Below are 21,535 nucleotides of genomic sequence, written 5' to 3'. Positions count from 1 at the left end.
CCACCATTGGGTTTGACCGAGGTACAGCCGCATTTCTGAGAAAAACTGACTAGCTGATGGACTTTATTAAGTTTTGTTATCTTTTCTCTTTACACATTTGTGTCGACGGTCCTCGATAACTTCATCATACTGTAGACGACTTTTGTTTAGTAAAAACTATACCGATTTGTTTGTAAATAATAATAAAAAAAAAAACCAAACATGGTTAGTGGCATCAAGACATGCACGCGAACGCGCGCGCGCACACACACACAAACAAACGAAATAACAACTGCATTTATTTTATTTACACAAATAACAGTATCAAACGTTTCCCAGACTTGTATGATATCAAGTCGGGTGAAGACAACAGAACATTATTCAGCATACAGCGCATTATCAGCCTAATTATCGTGTGGTCCTCCATTGACCTTACTTTACATTTGATTCCTGTCACAAAAGCCTCGACTGTCATCAAGACAGACGCGTGTTCAATAATAACGATTACATTTCCAGTGACATTGAAAAAACAAACTTTAAATTTTCCGAATTTGTCATTTTTTCATTTAGTCGATTTACTGCAGATCTTTGTTCATACAGCACACTGCTGAAGCTTGGGAAATAACAATGTGTCCTTTCAAAAATTCATTTTACTCAAACCCATATCCCATTCTGCTGCTGTTGTTAAGTTTTGTTATTCTGCATAACACGTGCAAGTCACGAAGAAACATCTACTTAGATGGATTGTGTATATGCTACTACAACTGGTCGTCAGGTACCCTGACAAAGGGGCACAGTTTTTTTTTTTAAGCATTACAAGCAGCAGAGGAAGGCACTAAAAATTCAAGGCATTTTGCTGAAAGGGTGTGTTTGTAGACTAATCATATCATTTCCGATAATTTCATCTCAAGTATAGCTCTTCTGTGGTTACAGTAACATTCTGATCAGATCAGACAACAAAACCTGCTCCTAAAATTAAAACCAGACAACGTTTAACTGTTGAAAATGGTTATACCCCTTTAACACAATGACTGTAACAGCTAACAAGTAACTCATGGCGTTACACAACAGAAAAACCAACAAATATCCAGTCTGGGGAAAAAAACTGGTTTGAATTAACAGTTTCAACAATGTACAAGCTATCAGCTCATCACAAATGTTAAAGATGGATTAGGAAGTATAGGGTTAGTCAAAATTATGTAAACAGTTAAATGGCAGACACCATTTATTCACAAAACATTCATCGTATGTCCAAGATGATTTACAGGAAGGTCTCAACCTGTTCACCATCGTGTTCAACATATAAAAACCAAATAGTAACAGTACATTTATAAAGACCGGACACACATTTCGCGGGAAATAGATGACACCACATTTCCTATTAGTGTTAACATACTTTAGACTAACCCTGTATAATAAAAATGCAAGAAAATTGGTTCCGACAGGAAGAGAGAATACCTGGAAAAAGTGAACAAGGTAACAAGCAAAGACCTTAAGTTGAAAATAAATCCTTTTTTAGTCGGTTAGTAAACTGTTATGGACTAGATACCTGTTTCAAACAATTAAAGTACTTTTTAAATCATTGATCGTTTTATCAACCTACTCCCCACTTAATTCCCTTGCATAAAGGTGAAGGAAAGCCAGACTCCTAAAGGGTTGGGGAAGAAAAGTTAGAGAGGATGGTTCGAGGTTTGCGCCACGCATTATCACAGTCGTTGATTTGTCGGTTGTCTCCTTCCCCGGTATAGGAGGAGCTGTTTGCCTTCAAAACATTCCTGAAGATTCTTTTTTAACCTAAAAGTCATTTTCCATTGATTGTAATGGGGCAAAGGATTTAGGGCATGTTCTTGGCGCAAATAAAATATCGTGCGCTGATCATGAAGACACGAAAACACGAAGCTGTGAAAAAGAGGCAAGCAAGAAACGGATGATGGAGGAAGGGACCCAAATAATTATCAGTGAAAGCAACGGCTTGTTATGCTAATCTTTTCTTTAACCACAGTTACGCCTTGTTTTAAATACAATCAACTGGTACATTATACACATCTATCTTTTTAAAAGCAGAATCGAAGTTCAACCACATTAGCGACTTCATATTCCTGTCCTTCTGCTCTGCCACTCACGACTTATTTTTTAAAAAATAATTAGATAATCTTACTATCTGACTGGTCTTACAACAGAACTGTGGAAATTTCCATTGTGGCACAAGGAATGATGACTGTGCTTTGTAGGGTATAATGTATTGACAAGAATGACACTGGAAAATATGTGAAGTGAGTAAAAATAAACTAGTGGGCTAAACTACAGCACTATGTCCAACATTCTGAAAGGTTTAATACAGTATCTGATTACATCAAGATACCATCTAATGGTTTACATTGCTCTATAATATGCTGTGAATTTAACTCACCCTAAAACATAAAATTATACAATTTCCTTTACAGACATGTGGCATAGCTCTACCAAAGTCTATATTTATGTGTTTTAAGTACAGATCAACAATTCTCCTGAATTAAACAGAGAATTGCTTACATAACAGCAAACTTGTAACTGCAGTTAAAAAGTAAAACAAGATTTTAAGATACTGATTCAAGAAAATGTAAGAAAGCAACGTTCATAAACCTTATGAAAGAAGCGGCACCATGATTATTCTTTAAAAAAAATCACAACAGCACACAGATACAAAACACCTCATGAAAGAAATTACATTACTTTAACTTTTCCACAAAAACACTCTCTGCACTTCACAAGAGGAACACAAGAAATTTATAATTCAGTTTTTACGAGTTTCACACCGTACTGCCTGCAGACGGCACAGCTAAAGCAATAAAACCCTTGAACTTGTTAAGACTTCATACAGCTGACTATCCTGATTTGACACAATGAATTGCAAAGGGCTTTGTTCTTCTGTCTGAAGATTACAATTTCAACTCCTTGAAAATATCAAGAACACAAAATAATTACCATAGTTCTGTAATGATTCTTATTTTACATGAGAACAAACAAGATCAGACAGTGCAACAGACAGGAGTTATTTAACTTTGATCAGCATCTTTTAATTGATAATAATTATAATCCATTATGATCATCATTAACTGTTGTCATTGTGATTATTAATCATCAGTCTGCCACATGATGTGCAGGATTTGTGTCATTATAAGCTTCTTGTGATCATTGTCATGCAATTATAACCATCAGGATTCATCTACTGCACATCATTATCAATGTTTTCATTGTTACATTCAGCAGCTGCAGCATTTACGATTATTTTAAATTAATGTGAAGTGAACCAAAACAAACATAAAAAAAAAAAATGATTCAGCTGTCCAGAGAGCACATGATAAAACACAAAAATCCAGATGTTTTATCAAAAGTACATATTTCTCAAAATAGTCCGTTTGCAAGATTTAAAAAAAAAAAAAAATGCCAAACACACAATATTTGTTGGGCGTCTAATAAAGATAAAGGCCATTGAAAATACAGCCATACACAGTTAGCTCTGCCAAAAAAGAGCACTTTACTTCATTTCAAGACAGTTTCCTTGTTGTGGTTTTGTGCTTAGCGACACAAAACCCAGTCAGCACTCTGTCCTGCAGTTATAGTAGAAGCAGGGATGTAATTGCACAGCTGTGAGCTAGGTAACAGCTGGTACAAAAGATGGGCTAGCACTGCTAGCACTGTGCAAGTCAAAGTGTCTTTGCACAGGCTCATCATGGCTGAAAGGTACATAGTTCAAAATTCTACATTCACTATCATTTATGTCAAAGTTTTTTATGTTTGAACTGAAGGGTTTGGTAAATAGGAAGGTATATAAAAAAAATGGCACATGTGACAAATAAGTTTCAAAAAAAAATATATCTAGAAATGTAGGACATCAACTTACTTTTAAAACAACATGGCAAAATATTATCTGGTCTGAAAGCATTTAGACTATAAAAATGACAAGTGCTGCAGACATCAAACATCACTTTAATATCATGTGATAAAAACAGCAATGACACATAATGCTTAGAATGGCACTGCATGCCAGCATATGAGAACCTTGCTCCAGTCCATGCATCACTGGCAAAGTTCTGGTTTTCCATTTCAAACAATTTATTTCAGCCAGTAAAGTACGGGCAACTGTCATGCCACATGTGCAGCGAATGTAGGGTGCAGACATATGCCAGGATGAGGAAATGTAAAGCTTAGCTTCAAGTTACCTTTTGGCAAAATCTTGATAAAACTAACACATACGTGGCAATGGTAAAAAAAAAAAAAATTAAAAAAATTAACAAATGGTGTGTAGCTACATATCTCCATGCATGGACAAGTGTGAAGAATGTGTAAAAGGAATACAGAATAATACTGAACAATAAGTACTCTTGTATACAATTATTTGCTGTGTAAACATCATGCAAATTGACTAATGTATACACAATCTTCGAGGACAGAGATGTTCTTTGATAGCAATAAGATGTTGGATGCAACAAGCATAGACCAATTCTATGATTTGAAATAACATTAGCCAAGAGAATGTTGAGCTCAAACTAGAAATCTTATTTTTCAATGATTTTATTTTTAAATGATTGGCGTATTTTTTCTTTACTATTAATGGTACTAATGCCACAAAGTTTCAGCATCAAGTTTTCTCAAAATGAAATTCTAATCATTGTTCACTAGCTCCGTATAAATGGAGTTGTAAATTGTGACAGTCTGTCAAAATCATGATTTTCTTATTTTATATTATGTAGTTTTGTAAGTACTTCTGGTTAAGTGCTTTGCACTCATTTAGCAAATTTCAAAATCAACATCATATTTTTGTTTTATAGCAAAACATGCAATGGTAATGCTGCAGACTTTCTACACCATGGGACTCTGGAATAAATAGTACAATAACAGAATGTTTTCCATTAAGGTGTGCTTATATGATGTACAATGTTTAGTGCTAATTTGTTCCAGACATAATGACAACATATATTTAATGCATAGCACCCAGTAGTGGATGATCTATTTACCAATTCTTCTCTGTACCCTTTGTTTGACAGGCTGACCTAAAATATTTCAAATAATTTTTGCTCGAATGTCTCTTTTCAAACAATACCACACTTTGAAAGATCATTTTCATTCAAATATTCTACCCATATTTCAACAGCCCAGCAGCTATCTGGAACCAAAACGGATGCATTTTCTTCCCGGCAGAAAATGCACAATTCTTTCAAACACACCAGAACACTCAGGTAAAATAAATCCAAAGCTTCAAAATGTTTGGAGTGATTATAATATGGTATTCAGCTGCTATCCACACACACACTCTCCAGAAAACTGTAAACCTTCACTACACACTGATGAAGACAATTATGGTGCTTAATTGTGCTTATTTGCCTTTAGTCTTTTTTAAAAGGCAAGCATAAGAATATTTTCAATAACTTTGTTGAGGCACAGCAACAGTCTGGTGACAAATGACACAAGACAATGAGAGTGGGCCTAAATTATGTACAATATAAATCTTTGCAGATGGTCCTTTTGTAGGTATGGCTATCATCTTTATAGGGAAGAATCCATGTAAAGAATATGTAAAGACAATAAAGCAGCTGGACTTATCCTCTTGGTTCTGTGGAGAACCATATAGTTACTTTCGTTTATATATATATTTGGTGTAAACAGATCTCACATATATAAACTCATTTTTTTTCTTTCAAACTTTCTCACTTTTCCATTAAAAAAGAGAAAATAAAAAACAATGCTGCGCAAACAGTTCAACAGACAGCTGTCTGTGTGGCCACAATAATTACCCAGCCAGAAACCATTAAAATCGACATGCTATTAAATCAACAGCAAGCACTGGTGAGCTTGTTATTTTTATAAACAAAAAAGGAAACTGTGGCTTATGCACGAAGTATGTTATTAGATTACTATGTATGCTACAAGTGTCTTTCTAATTCTTAAAGTTCAATTTAGTTCAAGAATTATTTATATTTAATTATCATGAGGGCAATCTGGTTAACTCAGCCCAATTTATGATTTACAGTCAAAAAAAACCCCACATTTGCTCAGTGATTGAGAATAAGACTCTGAACTGTATAGAGTTAAAGACTGTGGATGAGATCTGCTTATTTATGCAGCTCAGCAAATTCCTCCACACGACCCTCCTTGGCAGAATGGTTGCTTTGGGTATGGCTGGGTAGGCATACGCATGTAAACAATCAAACCTGCACTAAGAAATGTCACACTAGCACTGAAACACTACCTGCACACTCATTACTATGTAACTAAAAGGTTTCTTTCAAGGCAGATATAGACTTCACAGCGAAACTGCCAAAGGTTTAATCTACTTAATGGCAACACAGACTACACAAATAAAGGAAGTTTAATTCATAAAAATATTTGTTTATCTAATGATATTCAGATCAAATCTTTTAAGTGATCAGCAATTATTCACACACTAACAAAGTTTCAAACATTCCCCAGTCCCCTGAACTACTTCAAGAGAATCAGTGGGCTCTACAAGTCTCCTAAACTTTAACTGTAATCTTTTAATGGGCATTAGCAGAATTCAGAATTTTATTGTTTGCTTGACTGTAAAGTTATGAACAGCTGTAATGGTTGTAAATGTTAGACTTCTTGGAGAAACTCAGTGTGAAGTGTGAGCATATATATTTTTATTATTCTCTTGTTTACACATATTGCTTCTGTTGGAATGAAAGTTTTTCATCATGACTTATGGATTATGTGTTTGTAAAACATTGGTAATGTCTCCTAAAAAGTAAATGTTGATGTTATAATTCAGCAACTGCTCATCTGCTGATGAGACAGTCTGTCGCTTAACATTATTGTCCACAATCACTGTAGCAAATTAACACACAACAGTTGAACACAGTACAGCAGAGGCCATATTGACACTTTCACATCAGAAAATAATAACTGCCGGTGAAAAACCTTTCCCTGTCTCAATCAATGAGAGGCAGCTACCAAAATTAAGTGCACGTTTATGCATGCAAGCATGCAAGTGCACACCCACAACAAACATCGCCCACACACACATGTGTGCAAAAAATTTAATTCCTTCATTAAACATCAACTAGTAATCAATGCCAGTCTTCAAGATTCTCTCCCTCTCATGATTGCTCTTGCATCAGCATACAGTGGATCCTCCTCAAAATGTTGATTGAGCTCCCGGAAAGTAGGACGATGCTCTGGCTTGGCTTGCCAGCATCTGAGCATCTGTTTGTAGACAGTGTCTGGGCATTTTTCTGGTTGAGGAAGCCGTTTGCCACGTTCAATAAAATCCACCACCTAAACAAGGCAATTCATTTCTCATGAAGAAGAAAAAAAAATAAATCACTTATGACAAAAACTTATCAGATTCATCAACTTTTGAGCCGTTGCTGCCTCTTTCTCTAAGTTAATATACAAATTTGCCCAACTCATTTCCAGTTGCATGTTATTTTTTTAAGGACAGAGCAGTGCATCTACATTTCAAGATGAATAAAAAATTTCAAACAAAATCTTACCTCAACACCTTTCTTGTCTCCATAAGGTGACTCTCCAAAACTAAACATTTCCCACAAGGTCACACCAAAGCTCCACACATCACTCGCATGGGAGAAATGACCATAGTTGACACTCTCTGGGGCATACCTAACACAAAATTACTTATTCAGCATAACAGTAACAAACTGTGTCACATAGTGTCTGTCTTTAGATGAAGGTAGTGTGGAAAGCCTTAATGCATTATCCTTGATGTTGTGGATTAATTTGAGACTGGGAAGAGGGTTTTATACATATGATGGCATTTCTTCTATTGAAAATACTATGGGAAGAAAGACCAACCAATCACAATTTCCTAGACTTATGGCCAAATATTTCTATGTTTAAATATTTTTATACAAAACAAGAAAACAGCTGGATCAGAGGTTAAATTTCTTCAGCTGAGTACAAGAAATGTTGGGGGAAAACAAAACTGACCATTTAATTGGCCACCGGCCACCATGAGAGGCCTTGTAGTAATCTGTCCCAGCTCCAGTTGCCCTTGATAATCCAAAGTCACTAATTTTCACCTGTTTATCAGATAGACAGTTTAACAAAACAACTATCTAGACAACAGGTAAATCAAGAGGGTATTTTTATACACTGAAATCTTTTTTTGACATCAGAGCATGCAAATGGCTTGAATACTTTAAAAGAACCTGAATATTCCAGAAGTGGTGCCAACATTCAGACATGTTTGATAATCTACTAACCAAATATTACTAGTAGAGAATATCAGATTCAACAGGCAATGAACTGAGAATAATAAAAATATAAGTAACTCACTTTTCCATTAGATTATTAAACAACAGTGACCTGTCATATCTGGTAATTTTTATAAATCAAGCCTTCAAGGTAATCACCAGATGACATGATCCCAGTTTCAAGAATTAAAAATAAAATGAATAATAATTAATGTTTTTACTGTACTTGCCAAACTTATTGCCATACAATTGACTCGCTACCAAAAAATATATACTTTTGAAATAATATCATTGCTGTGTATTAAACCATTTAAAAACACCTGCTTCAAAGATTTGAGGATAAGAATTATGGGCCAAGTGGCACTGCATTTGGAATACAGCTTGATGATGGAAGAGACAAAACAAACAAGAAAAAGAATAATCAAGCCCATCCTATACATATGTACATACACACTACCCCTCTTCCTCACTTGCTCTCTCTTCCACACTCCCTTTCTATCACAGATGCAGACACTGCTTCAAACACTGCAAAAAGACTCAACTAGTATTAGTCCTGACATGAGTCAACCAGGAAGTTCTGGAGCAGACAAATCGATAACTACATATGTTCTGAATGAGCAAGGGCAAAAATATGAATTCTTAAGTTTCATTGTACCTGTTTCTTAGATTGAATAAGTATGTTCCTTGCAGCCAGGTCACGGTGCACCAACTGCTTCTGTTCCAGGTACATCATCCCGGATGCAATCTGTGCTGCCCAGAGGTACAGGTCAGGTTTGACCTGCACCTGTTCTGGGTAGTCCAGCAGAAATTCTAGCATTGATCCTTTGGGTAAGAACTCTTCCACCTTGACAAGCATCGCAGAACAAAACCATCAATGTTATTTTGAACCACAAAAAAAAACAAAAAAAAAAAACAAAGTGATTCCAACCATAGATAAGTTTATATTTGCGCTATAAAACAGTAATACATACATTTAATGGAAAAATGCAAGCGACTTTAGTCAATATTCATACTGCTTACCAATCATGTTAGTTTCTAGTGTCACATCCAACCTCTTCTGATTAAAGCACAAGTCTGTGAATTTATACCTTCAGCAAGATAAATAAATGTGGTGTTTAATCATAAAAGGTATTAAAACTCACCAGCATTAGTGGTGGCCCTTGACAGACCCCTAGTAGCCGGACAATACATGGGTGCTCCAGATGTTGCATCACAAGAGCCTCTGCTAGGAAGTTCTTCTGATTTTCCACTGACTCATCATGAAATACCTTGATAGCTACATCAATCTTTTGGAGGCAAAACAAAAACTGCATGAGAAAACAATTACTCTTGACCTTTGAAACATTTTTGTTATGTATTCATAAATATATGGATACACACATAGTTGTAAGAATATTACACTATGCCAGTAATACAGGTTATAATGCAGTGACACACACTTTCACACCCATGAGACCACACACTTTAATGATATGAAATTCTCTGCCATAATTTCTTATACTCCTTCAAGGACCTTCAGTTATGACAAAATTAAAACAATAGGAAAATGTTAAAAAAAAGTATTTATCGCCAGAATCCAACCAGCGTTCGGTAGAGTAGCCATGGTGTCTGGGTACGTCCAAAAGAACACACCTTTATCTAGTTGAAAATCAGTTGGTCTGCATGCAACTTTTGAACTGGGCTTAAGAAAGCAATCTAGGGGTCAGCTTCCCATCTCTTTGAAGGTTTATGTCTTTTGTCTTAAAGTTCTTTTTCTGTTCATTTTTACTACAATCGTACTGCATTTTTAAAACTGTTTGTCCTGTCTTTTTCCCTTCTTTTAATGTGACATTTATAACATTCACCTAAAAGCATACATCATAGGAGATTTTTAGCTGGTAGAGATCTACACAACCCCCCCACTTTTTTCCCAAACAGCACACAAGCAAGAGATTACATCTAGGATGCAACAGAGAAAGGGAAGACAGACCACTGGCTAAGTGGATATGCCTGTTACCAAGAGCCAATGCTGGGATCTAATGACCAGATTAAGCAGTCTAGAAAGAAAAAAAAAAAGTAAAAAACATTCTAAAATAAAACAAATGGCAAATATAGTACTTGCACACTTTAACGCTTTAAACCTGTATAACACTCCATTTTGGGACCAGGACAATTTTGGCAACAGAAAAATAAAGAAATAGCCAATTCAAGGATATTGTTAATATGTGTAACTAAAATATGCATTTGTGAACTTTTATCTTTGATACTAAGAGATACAATACACAGTGCTCACTGGTTTTTTTTATAAAAATTGTGTTTACATGTTACATTTCCCACAGAGTTTATTTTTAAGTGAGCAAACAAGATAACTGTAAAACAAATTCATCTAAACAATACCTTTTGTTTTTTGCCTTTATATTCTGTTAGGTGGCCTTTTAGCACTGAACCATACTCGCCTTGCCCGATTTCAATACCTAGATCAACCAATGAATATACAATTAAAATATGTTTACTGCACTAAATACATAACATTTATATCATGCTAAAATACTCAGCCTGCTTCATCAGTTATAAAGAATGTCTTTAACAATCATTAAATGAAAATATTTGCTGGCTAACCAATCTTTGGACCCAATTTTATCATTGAGAACAAAAGTGATGTCATAGGCCATTCCTTAAAATAAAATAAAAAAATCAGGCCTAATTAAAAACAAGAAAAATGATTAAAATAAAAATGCCTGAGTAATGACATTAACAACTACAAACAAACCTAATAACAACAAGAATGGTAGATGTACTTTAGCAAGCGCTTGATATTTTTTATGAATAGAGCCAAACATTCCTCAAAAAACAAGACAGATACAAAGTTTCTAACCTTTCTTGATGTGCTTTGTATTGATCTTGTAGAGTTCTTGTTCAGGAGCAGGTGCTGCTGGTGCATCTTGAGCCCTAGCAGTTCGACCACCAGGAGGAGGCTAAAAGTAAACGAGAGAAAGAAACACTGGCAGTCTACCTCACTGATACTTCACTTGGAGTGTTTGTTGCCAAAACAAAGTGATCCACTTTTGTGTTAATATTACTTACATAGCTTTCAGGAGGGAGGGAGGAATTCTTAGTTCTAATGAACATACTGTGAGTTTTATTGACCAGTAAATGTTAATATTATTTTGATTCCTGATAAGAAACTGCTTTATTAGTGTTATGTTTTTATGCACATAAATGTGTCACTTTTATTTGATAACCTGTAATGGCAAATATGTTTGGTTTTATTACAAAATGTCTTCTGTGATGAGACCTTCAACTTAAACTCTTTTATGTTTTTCCATGCCATAGTGTTTGTATTTTTCAAACGAAATATAAATTTTCTTTTTGAGCTCCGACATAATTCACACATTTGTATGTGATAGAAAACCTGATCTGCCACATCATCATCATACTAAAAAGTTTCAAGAAAATGATTAAAATAAATGGAATGCAATATCAAATCTTGTTTCCAGGCGGCTTACATGGTTTGGAGGTACAGGTTTCGCAGCTGCTGCACCTGGTCCAGTTGTATGAGGGGTGGCTGGAGAGCGAGGTGAATGATCATCATTGATGGAGGGTGGTCGGGGAGGTAGGTTTGGTCGGTATTTCTCTGCAGAATGGAATGAGTCATGAACAAGTAAAACAGTGCCAACAGCAGCTAGCGATATGTTTCAATTACAAAAATAGCAGAGATGTTGCATCAAGACCAACACACACCCAGAGCTTCTATCTTGATACACTTTTAAGAATTGGGAGATCAGATGCAAACACACAGACACACAATTATGACATCTGTAAATGTAAGCAAATGATTAAAAAACAAAAACTTTCACAAACCGTCTGAAGATGGAGACACCACATTACAGTAGTCATCCAAGTTTGGCATCTCAACCAAATGATGAGCTACACACAAAACAATACAACAAAAACTAAAATAATGAAACTTAATTTTTACTTTCATAATTTTTTCATGTAAGAAACAAAATATCCCCGTTAGCAAAGATATTTTTTTTAAAAAGATGAGACTGGACAATTTTTACAAATATGAAGTGCACTCTTCTCTACCTAAAAATCTCAACAATAAACTGAAGCTGTTACACTGATATAGCATGTAATGGGAGATAGCTGCTGCAGAGTAACATCAGATTTTACGTCACAAATATAAGGCTAGTTTCTTTGGATAGAAAGACCGGTGATCAGTTAGGAGTTAGATGTCAAGGTGAGGTCGGAGAAAGGGTAACATGGGTTCTAGGGATGCAAGGCAGGAAACTGCCCATGTGAGCCCTGGCATTGATACCACTAGAAACAGTGCAGGTTAGTTGCTGCTTAGTCTACACACCAAAAGGACTCCACCCAGTACTTTGTACAGTGGGAACGTGTAAATAATAACTGCCTATTTGGTCTAGGGTGAGTTAATGACATAGGATGTACAGACCGTGTACTTCATGCCAAAGTGTAGCATGTATGTACAGTATAAACTACATTCTGCAGTCCACACAGTAAGCAAGTAGGAAGACACATCCACAGCAGATGTAGCGCAAAGCACCACACCTAACAGATGGTCCAAGTGAGAGTTGAACGACAAACGAGTCCAAACACATGCAAAAGTCCACTGATCAACAGAGGCTGAACAGAACTGAAGCCATAGTCAAATGAACTATGTCGATCACAAAATCTCCAAACAGAAACTGAATCAAAGCCACCATCATGGATTAAAGAGGCACCACATTCCCCATACATGATGGCAGGCATGTCAAATACACACACCAACAAGAAGTTCAACACCAAGACAAAGTTAGATGAGACAAAAATGACACAGTACAACCTCCTCCCTCCAGTTAGGTGAAAGGATGTCACTCTCATTGACTCTTATTAGAGTTACTCTTTCTTGTTAAGGCAGCTAACTTGGAGACTAGCCCGGGGCATGAGCATGAAATAGTATGATGCTGCAAGGGTCATCACCAGGACATAACCTTGACGATGGAAAGATTACCAAGGATGCAGCAGTGTAACAAACACTGCAGCCATTTGCCTCAATTCTCTGGCATTACATTAGATTTGAGAAAAGATATTTGTGTGTGTATATACTTGTACAGATTTTACAAACAAAATATATAATGTGTGTATTTTTTAAATGATCTCATAACATTGTGCAAGAACCAAGACACAAAGAAACTCCTCTTCAACAATCGCCAACTTAATTATTTTTAAATAGTCACCACGTTTACTACACATTAGCCTTCTAAAACTATTGTATTACCAGTGAGATTTTATCAAAAACAAGCATGGTAATACTCACAAGTGTTTATAGAAAAGCGAAGGGTACAAGGGAGGCCATCAGAAGTCGTGCTATAGTGCTGGACCAGGGCCTCTAGGGACAGCAGGTAAGGCCCATCATCAATGAAGTGGACAAACAGGTCATTGTAGTGCTGTGAATAAAGCAAAGGCCAGTTATGGTCAATGAAGTGGACAACTCGATCAAGGTAATTCTGTGAAAAAAAGGCCAAATCTTTGGCCTTAGCATGGATTGTGAGAGCAGATATACGCATAACTGTCTACAAGCTTGCAAAAAAAATGATGAAGATGAATGCCTAGCCCCAGTGGGAAATTTTATAATGTTCAAAAAAGAGAAAGACAATAAAATCTTCATACTATGTTAAGTGAATAACATCAAATACTAATAAACCTGGTTACCCTAGGTAAAGCTAAGAGTATGCCAACTAGGAAAATATTTTTTGTGATGCGCCAAAACATATTTAGTCACTTCAAAATTGTAGGAAATATGCCAGGACTGCATAATATTTGTTACAAATTAGAAGCACTTACATAAATTTATTTAACTAAATTTAGAAATAAATTTACCATATATCACACACCTCTAAGCTTATTCCAGCTTTCACTGCCTCAAGTGGTTACTAGTTACTCACTAGATACAAAAAAAGATACTTTTAAAGTCTTGCAACTTAACAATTATGGAGGTAGAAAGTTACACTAAAGATGAGTCATGCTGCATAATTTCTGCACTCTCTGAAGTTTCTGGAAATTTGATTCTGAATGCCAGCAAGAAGAGAGTAGTCATAGTGTAGGAAGGACAGAACTAGGGTACTGTAGCCTGGCATTCAGTGGGGTCAACTTCAAAGCAGGTCTGGGATTCTTGTCCTGGAAAACTTCTGACCACCTGACAGGTGGGTACCTGATTTATTAGGGATGATGAAAGGTGGCACAGAGAGAGAGGGACTGGGCCATGTCTTCCACATGCCATGCCCTAGTAATTTGTGATGTGCATGCTTGAAACATATATATTACACTGCACTTTACACACAAGAAAAGCTTTCAGCAATCTTCACTCACTGTGTTTTTAATTTCATAGTGAAAGGCTTTTCGCTGAAAGCAAAGGCTCAAGGCATGCCAACCCTCTTGTCGCTTGCTTGGCCGGATCAGAAATAATCCAGACTGCAGACCATGCAGTTCCAGCAATTCAACAGCTCCCTACAGTCAAGAAAGTGTACAGTTTTTACTTGGTAAGACTTGTAAACATTATGAGAACTGACTGTTCACTCTTATGATTATGCTGCACTTTTGTGTTTTGGACTGAAATTTTTTTTATACTCCCTCAATGGTCATTGAGATAGGTTAGGCACAGTTTTGACACAGGAAACATGATTTAAATAATGATTTTTTTTATTTTATTCTTAGCAAAACTATCCCTTTCTTTGTAACACAAGAAGCCATAGTTATAAACATGGCAAGCAATTCTACAAAGCTGCAAGAAAGACCAAACAGCAGACAAGGGAATAAAAATTAACAAGAGCATAAACTTACCAAGCGATCAAGCTCAGGATGAAACCAGTCTTTTCTACTTGTTTTTGCTTCTGGAGGACGGTAATTTTCTGCCAAATTTAAAGATGAAAAGATATCATATAAAAACGTGCACAATCATAACATTATAAGAATAAAAAAAAAATTATAGTCATGGCATTGTTTATATAAACAGTTAAATGCTGATTTGGCTGGGAAGAAGGGATAGGTCAATAGCACTGTTTCCCAACATTTAATATAACAGCTTCAAAAGGCACACTTTCTTACCAAAGACTTTGATAACGTCAAGTCTTCCATACTTCTTTGCCACATCCACAGGAGTTTCTCGGTCATCATTTCTTGGGTATGGAGTTGCATTTAATTCCAAAAGAGCCTGCAATGTTGTTTTGCATGATTAAAGACACTGTGACAGTTGTTTTCAACATATCCTCAAACCCATTCTTTCAAGTATATCAGTCAAGATGTGAGGTAGTTTTCCAAAGAAGTTAATTTTAATACACATGTAACAATAAGCCAGTTTACATATTTTAAGTTGATCAGATCACCACCACCTCATTAACATCTGGTTTCAAAATTAACCACTTTTTAAGTCTCACTTAACACTGAATAAATTCAGAATTTTTTTTTTATCGCCAGGTCTTGCTTTAGGCAAATACTAACATTTGCATGTGCATATGTGAACTTGGGTAATTAAGAGCTTGTAAATTTTAGTGCTTATGCATTCCGACTTAGCAGAAGACTCAATGCATTTCCAAGAAAAAAGCTAATGAATGTGCAAAACACACATGCCAACATGTGTCAGCAAACACTGAAAAAAAATAAAATAAAAAAATCACACATGGATGAAAATCTAGCTGTGCTGTCGTTGACATTAGCGATAGGCTTGGATTATTGCTCTGCTATATCACACCCTCTATGAGTGTGAGTTGTTAGAGTTCAGATCTACAAAGAGACTCGGGCCAATGGAAATGAAATTGCTAGAAGACTGCTGCTATGGACGCAATCACAAAGAAAGAAAGCTGTATGAAAATGCTAAAGCAGAGGACTGTTTGATGCTCCAGTTATGGAAGGTTCATGGTAGTGACCACTTTAAAAAAACCAGAAGAAACCGGTATGATATCTGGCAGTTGACGTGAAGTGTGAAAGTTGTAAAAAACAAAAATCAAACTCTGATTCAGAAAGAAAAACTCACCTTAACACATTCTACATTTCCTCTCATTGCAGCCTCATGTAGTGCAACCCAGCCATTCTGTGGACATCGCATATGCGGATCACAATGCCCACTTTTAATAAGCAGCCGGACAGTGCTGGCCCTATGTCCCACACATGCCCTCTGATGATTAGATAACACAAACAAACAATCAAACATTTTTTATGCATAAAACTTATAAACCACAGGAGGACTACATAGATCACACAAATTAAGACCTGATACTGAAACGACTCTTGTCATTATTAACTTTAAGTTGGTGTACTTTTTTAAGTGCTGAAAGTGGCATTTCAAGGTGATTGAGAAAAAGAAATTGGCCAAGTGAATGATACAAAACATGGAGATGGTCACACACGTTCATTATACATTTGACTTCATGGATGTCTGTGTTCAAACAGCTATGAAGATTGAAAAAAGTTATTTCAACTAATCAAAGCGCTGCTTTTTTTCCTCCAGGAAACCCTACTTTATGCTAACTTTATGAAATTTGAAATGCTCTGTAGAGAGTTCAAGAAAATGACTTACATGAAGAGCAACATGGCCGTTGATATCTTTGATGGTAATGTCAGCACCTTTTCTCAGAAGCATATCAACCACATCATCCAGCCCATGGTATGCAGACAGGTGCAATGCTGTGGAGCCTGTCACAAACATTTCTAAACTAATTTTTTTTTTCAAAACAAAAACACTAAATCAGCTGTAGAAGTAGCAACTGGTAGTTATTGTCGTTTAAATAAACTTTTTTTAAATATTAGCTTTAGCCTTAAAATACACACAGAGCAAATCTAATAAAATGAGAAGGGCAAACATTAAAGGTCTAGTGGGGTTCTGCTATTTCTCAAAATACCCTTCTCCCACTTTTCCGTTCTTAAGATACACCCCTAAAACATTACCCTGCAAAAAGAGAGGTCAACGACACTGGTTAGGATTGTACATGACTGTTTCCATTTTCAATTTTATAGTCACTGGAGAGCAGCCACTATAAAAAAATATTGCACCCTAGTAAGGCCTTTAAGAAACATGATCAAAGAGCATCACTAACCTGCAGCATTTTTGGCATTTATTGATGGACATAAATGATGTGAAAGAATTTTGCAGGCTACATCTGTATTCCCTGAAAATTAAAGGTAAAGCTTTACTTAATGCAAAGGTTTTAAAGCATTCAAACTTAGCATCATTTTGACTGGGATATAATACATATTTCTGTTGCAGTCTAATGATGCACTGAAAAAAATCCTTTATTAGAGCTCCTGCACCTGTTATTGCCACACTTTGGTGAGCCTGTCTCCAAGCACATGTGTGCAATAGAATACACAGTAGTTCGTAAACTGTTTTCTGTATAGCTTCCCAGCATTCAAATGCTTTTACATTACACAGACACTGGTAAAACAAAATACAACAAAATAACAAACTAAAGGCAGTTTTGCTAAAAAGTCTCTATTTTTTAGAATTATTCAGCATCCACTTGCATTTTCCTAACTGAAGGCAACAGACAACTGAGTCCCGTATCAGAGAAATTGTTCTGGCTGTTTATTTGGATATGATTTTATACTACACACTGCAACATTAAACGTTTTCAATTTTATGCCTCTTGCTCCTAAAACAATTGAAGCATTTCACATATTTCATCAGTTAGTAGTGTGAGCACAATGTTTTCAAATTTATGGTTAGTGGCCTAGTAACTTAGTAACCAAAAACTGGATCAATTCACTTACCCTTGCTTGCCTACATTTATTTCAATATTTGCTCATATTAATAATATTTACTTACTCTAGTGCTCACCTTCATCAATTGCTCGATGAAGCAGATTTGTGTGCCCCAGTTTTCGAACTGCATCAGGTGGGGGCTGACCTCGACAGAAAGACTCAAGATTTGTAGGCAGACCATTGGCGGCATCTGCATAATGTGAAATGAGGCACTCCAAACCTGGATAACAAGTTGCCAGCAAAAACATCTTTAAGGAAAGCACCCAAAACATATCCTAATATCACAGACATGTCAGTAAACACAGGAAGAAAAATCAATGATCCACATATGCTGCAGAAAAAGGAGCACAAACTGCATAAGGTCAATTATTTTAGTAAGGTCTCTAACCATGAATAATAGGTCCATCATCAATATGGAAGTATCCCTCCTTTTTTTCCTGAATTTGGTAATGAAAAGTCTGGCTTGCAGATGTCATGGACAGGGAGAAATCTGTGCTTGACACAGTGCTGTCTCGTACAAGGAACAGCCCACTCACTTCACTCCGACCTTGGTATTTCAGAACAGCTAAAGAGGGAAATAAATAAATACATTAAATGATATTAAAATTAGCTGACAATCAAATTCTTACCATAAAGATACAAATGAAAAAGAACAGCATAAACTAACATTTCCAAGTTGTTCATTTTTAATATTTATCGGTAAATACCAAGTATCAGAGTTCTGTTAATCTTCTTTCAATTTGAAAAAAAATTCTCTGCCATATCTAATTTTTGATTGTTGTAAGCAATTAATCTCACAGTTCATCTAAGTACATTTTGTTCCAAATGTTAGAAATTAAATACTTTTTGTGGGGGTAGTGCCTACTGTGTGCACATCTTCTCTCCAAAAACCTTAAACCTCTAGCAAATTGGGAAACCACTCAACAATTGGGACTATTAGTTGTGGAGGGTAGAGGAGTATGGTGTGTCATACAGGCTTTGAACTGGCTGATGTGTGTGCCTTTGGGTTTAGATGTCATTGCTCCATCCCTTACTTGTAATGCCATATAAACCAAGAGGAAACTAATGGATGCTTACGTCCTCAGTTTTTTTTTAAATCAAAGAACTAAGGCAGTTCAAATAACGATATGAAAATACAGCAGTAAGAAAAAACAGATTCTAAGGCAGCATCGCATTGTAAGTTCCAACATGGCAACTAGCTGGGGACAAAGTAATATGGGAACACAGAGGATTATAAAAATCAAAACATCGCCCTAATCAGTCTGAAGTGTCTGCACATCCAGCAGCTGCGGTCAAGGATTATAGGAGTTTTAACATCATCCTCATCACAGCCAGCACCAATTGTCAAGGATTATAGAAGTCGTGATGTCATGTTCATTAATCTGCAGTACCTTCTTAGCCAGCACTAGCTGCAATGGATCGTCGCATGGATAGCATTGGCAGTACAAACAAGGGAGAGAATCCAAGGGGATTTATATGTGCTTGTGAGAGTGTGCGGTTGGATACCAACTTTAATTGAATGTACAACACCGGGCTGGGACATTGGTGTTACCAGTTGCAGTCCCCACTTGAGAGAATGTAGAACTTGGAAAACTGAATTTATGCAAAATGGAGAATTAACTTTTGTATCTAGAGGTTTTATGGTGAAAGTAACCTATGTAAATGATGTGTTACGACGCGACTTTGTTATAGCTGTTACTGGTATGTTCTTGGAGTAGCTTTTTCTTGTCTCCCCTTAAAGATAATAAAAACTCCTGACAACAGAAAACATGGAGCCCATGGACAGATCTTTGTGATTTGTTATGAGAAAGAACACGTGTGACGCACTGTTTGCTGGTGTGTATTGTCCACATCGAATGTGTGTCCCTGACAAGTTCAAATTTTAAGCAATCTCTTTCTTACACACACACACTTATATATATATATGCAGGCACATACGAAACACAATTTATTCTCGTATTTTCAAAAGTGCTATTGATGATTTGTAAAGTTCATATTACAAACTTCCTGGATTTCATACATTTTTCCACTTTGTTGCCAGTGATAAGTTTATTTCTAGGCCTCATTACTCACCCACTCAGCACAAGTATTCAATTTACTTCTTTTACTTCCTTTTTCCACATCAAGTCTAAATATGGTCAAGTTTTACTGCAGCGTAATACCAAAAAATTCACATGCTTTTCCAAACTACCTCTCTGATTTATCATTAATGAAGACTGATGCTAATGTTAATAACAGCTTCATTTTATTATTGTTATGATTACTATTATAATATTATAGTTACTATTTCTTTTATAGTATTGTTTTATTAAATATTGTTAAAATAAATAACAGAATTCTAAAACTTAATAAAACAGTTTTATCCATGAATGATACTGCTAATTTTTTTGATAAACAATATTCATGTAAAAAAAAATTGTAGATTGCGGTTTGTCTTAGCATAGTGTGGTAGTGTACATCAAAGCCGATGAGTGAGAAGAAAAGAAAACATGTCTGGCAGTGTTTGTATGCATGAATGCATATGTGCATTGGGGGAAAATAAACAGGACAGACTGATAGTAAATTGAAGAAAAATTCCTAACTGTACTTTCTTGGGTCTCAATTTAGTAACACTAGGCCCCCTATTCCCCCCCCCCACCCCTATCAGCAGCCACCACTACCTTTCTTGAGAGAAGGAAGTGAACCACGAAATCGGAGGGAAATACAACACCGCTCTCTCTCTCTCTGAACAAAACGATTATCAACATATTTTTTAATTTTCTATTGGTAAAGGTAAAGCTAACGTCTGGCGTTTAGGTTTGGTGTTCTGCTTCAGCTACTTTATCAGTATCATGAAAAGTCGCTTTGTGAACAAACATCCGTGTTGTCTGTGTACGAAGCCGAAGCCACTAAAGTTCTCCTTGCACGACATAAAAACACAAATTATTAATAATTGTTAACATAAAAACCATTATCTAGCATATTCTATGCACTTACCCTCCTCCAACAGCCTTTCCGCAGCCTCACGAGAAATCTTGCCATGGTACCAACACAGCATTTCATCTTTACTTTGTATCTTAGACTTGTCGTTGGTAAGCAGCGTATCGAGATTAGCCGTTTCTAGCAGCTGAGAAACAGTCATAAGATTTTCGTTTGCGTACACGGTATCTTCCACCTCCATTTTCTCATAAACTTTGTCAACATCTCTCTCCGTTCGACCAATACTGCACTTTCAAAGTAGAACACTCTTCTCCCATCTTACTTCCTTGTCGTAGAGAGACATGCTGTTTCACTAAAATTTCGAATCGGAATTTTAAGGTAAGAAAAATTATCATACACAGCAGCAGCTAATCGAACTAATGTATTAAAAGAAAGGTACTAGTCTTTCTGATATATCTTTGATTCCTGTCAAATTATGATCCCAAATATTACGATTAAAAAAATGACGGTTCTTGACTTTCTCCCTCCTCCCATCCTCACACACTTTTGTCACGAATATTCTTTATCCATCTTGTATTGTAGACTGTTGTTTTAATCAGCTCTCTGAAAACTTGTAATAAGTATGTTTAGAACAGTTTTTCTGTAAATGTATAGAACTATAACAATTTTGATTTTAATGTATCGTG

General features: G+C 36.0%; 1 protein-coding gene across 1 annotated transcript; it reads right to left on the bottom strand.

The window, feature by feature from the left end:
- Nucleotides 1–265: 265 nt before the first annotated feature.
- On the bottom strand, nucleotides 266–21,214 carry LOC112554854 (tyrosine-protein kinase HTK16-like). Its single transcript, XM_025222907.1, has 19 exons — nucleotides 20,907–21,214; nucleotides 18,319–18,495; nucleotides 18,007–18,150; nucleotides 17,267–17,338; nucleotides 16,750–16,865; nucleotides 16,207–16,347; nucleotides 15,282–15,387; nucleotides 15,018–15,085; nucleotides 14,547–14,684; nucleotides 13,495–13,624; nucleotides 12,033–12,098; nucleotides 11,678–11,805; nucleotides 11,047–11,146; nucleotides 10,569–10,645; nucleotides 9,335–9,478; nucleotides 8,848–9,036; nucleotides 7,927–8,018; nucleotides 7,473–7,599; nucleotides 266–7,254 (listed from the first exon to the last, which is right to left on the bottom strand). Exons 1-19 carry the CDS (start codon nucleotides 21,088–21,090, stop codon nucleotides 7,060–7,062), a joined length of 2,394 nt encoding a protein of 797 aa, XP_025078692.1. The 5' UTR covers nucleotides 21,091–21,214; the 3' UTR covers nucleotides 266–7,059.
- Between the last annotated feature and the right edge of the window lie 321 nt (nucleotides 21,215–21,535).

The sequence above is a fragment of the Pomacea canaliculata genome, linkage group LG14 (genome assembly GCF_003073045.1).
Source record: "Pomacea canaliculata isolate SZHN2017 linkage group LG14, ASM307304v1, whole genome shotgun sequence".
In the NCBI taxonomy this organism is placed as follows: Eukaryota; Metazoa; Mollusca; class Gastropoda; order Architaenioglossa; family Ampullariidae; genus Pomacea; species Pomacea canaliculata.
The sequence above is the reverse complement of the archived record's forward strand: the minus strand, read 5'-3'. Positions and strand labels throughout refer to the sequence as shown.

Coding starts and splice junctions, on each gene's coding strand:
- LOC112554854 (XM_025222907.1), bottom strand. CDS start 21,090: ATGGAGGTGGAAGATACCGTGTACGCAAACGAAAATCTTATGACTGTT. Junction 18,151..18,318: donor TGATGGACCTATTATTCATG/GTTAGAGACCTT, acceptor CTTGTTATCCAG/GTTTGGAGTGCCTCATTTCA. Junction 17,339..18,006: donor TCATCGAGCAATTGATGAAG/GTGAGCACTAGA, acceptor TTTAATTTTCAG/GGAATACAGATGTAGCCTGC.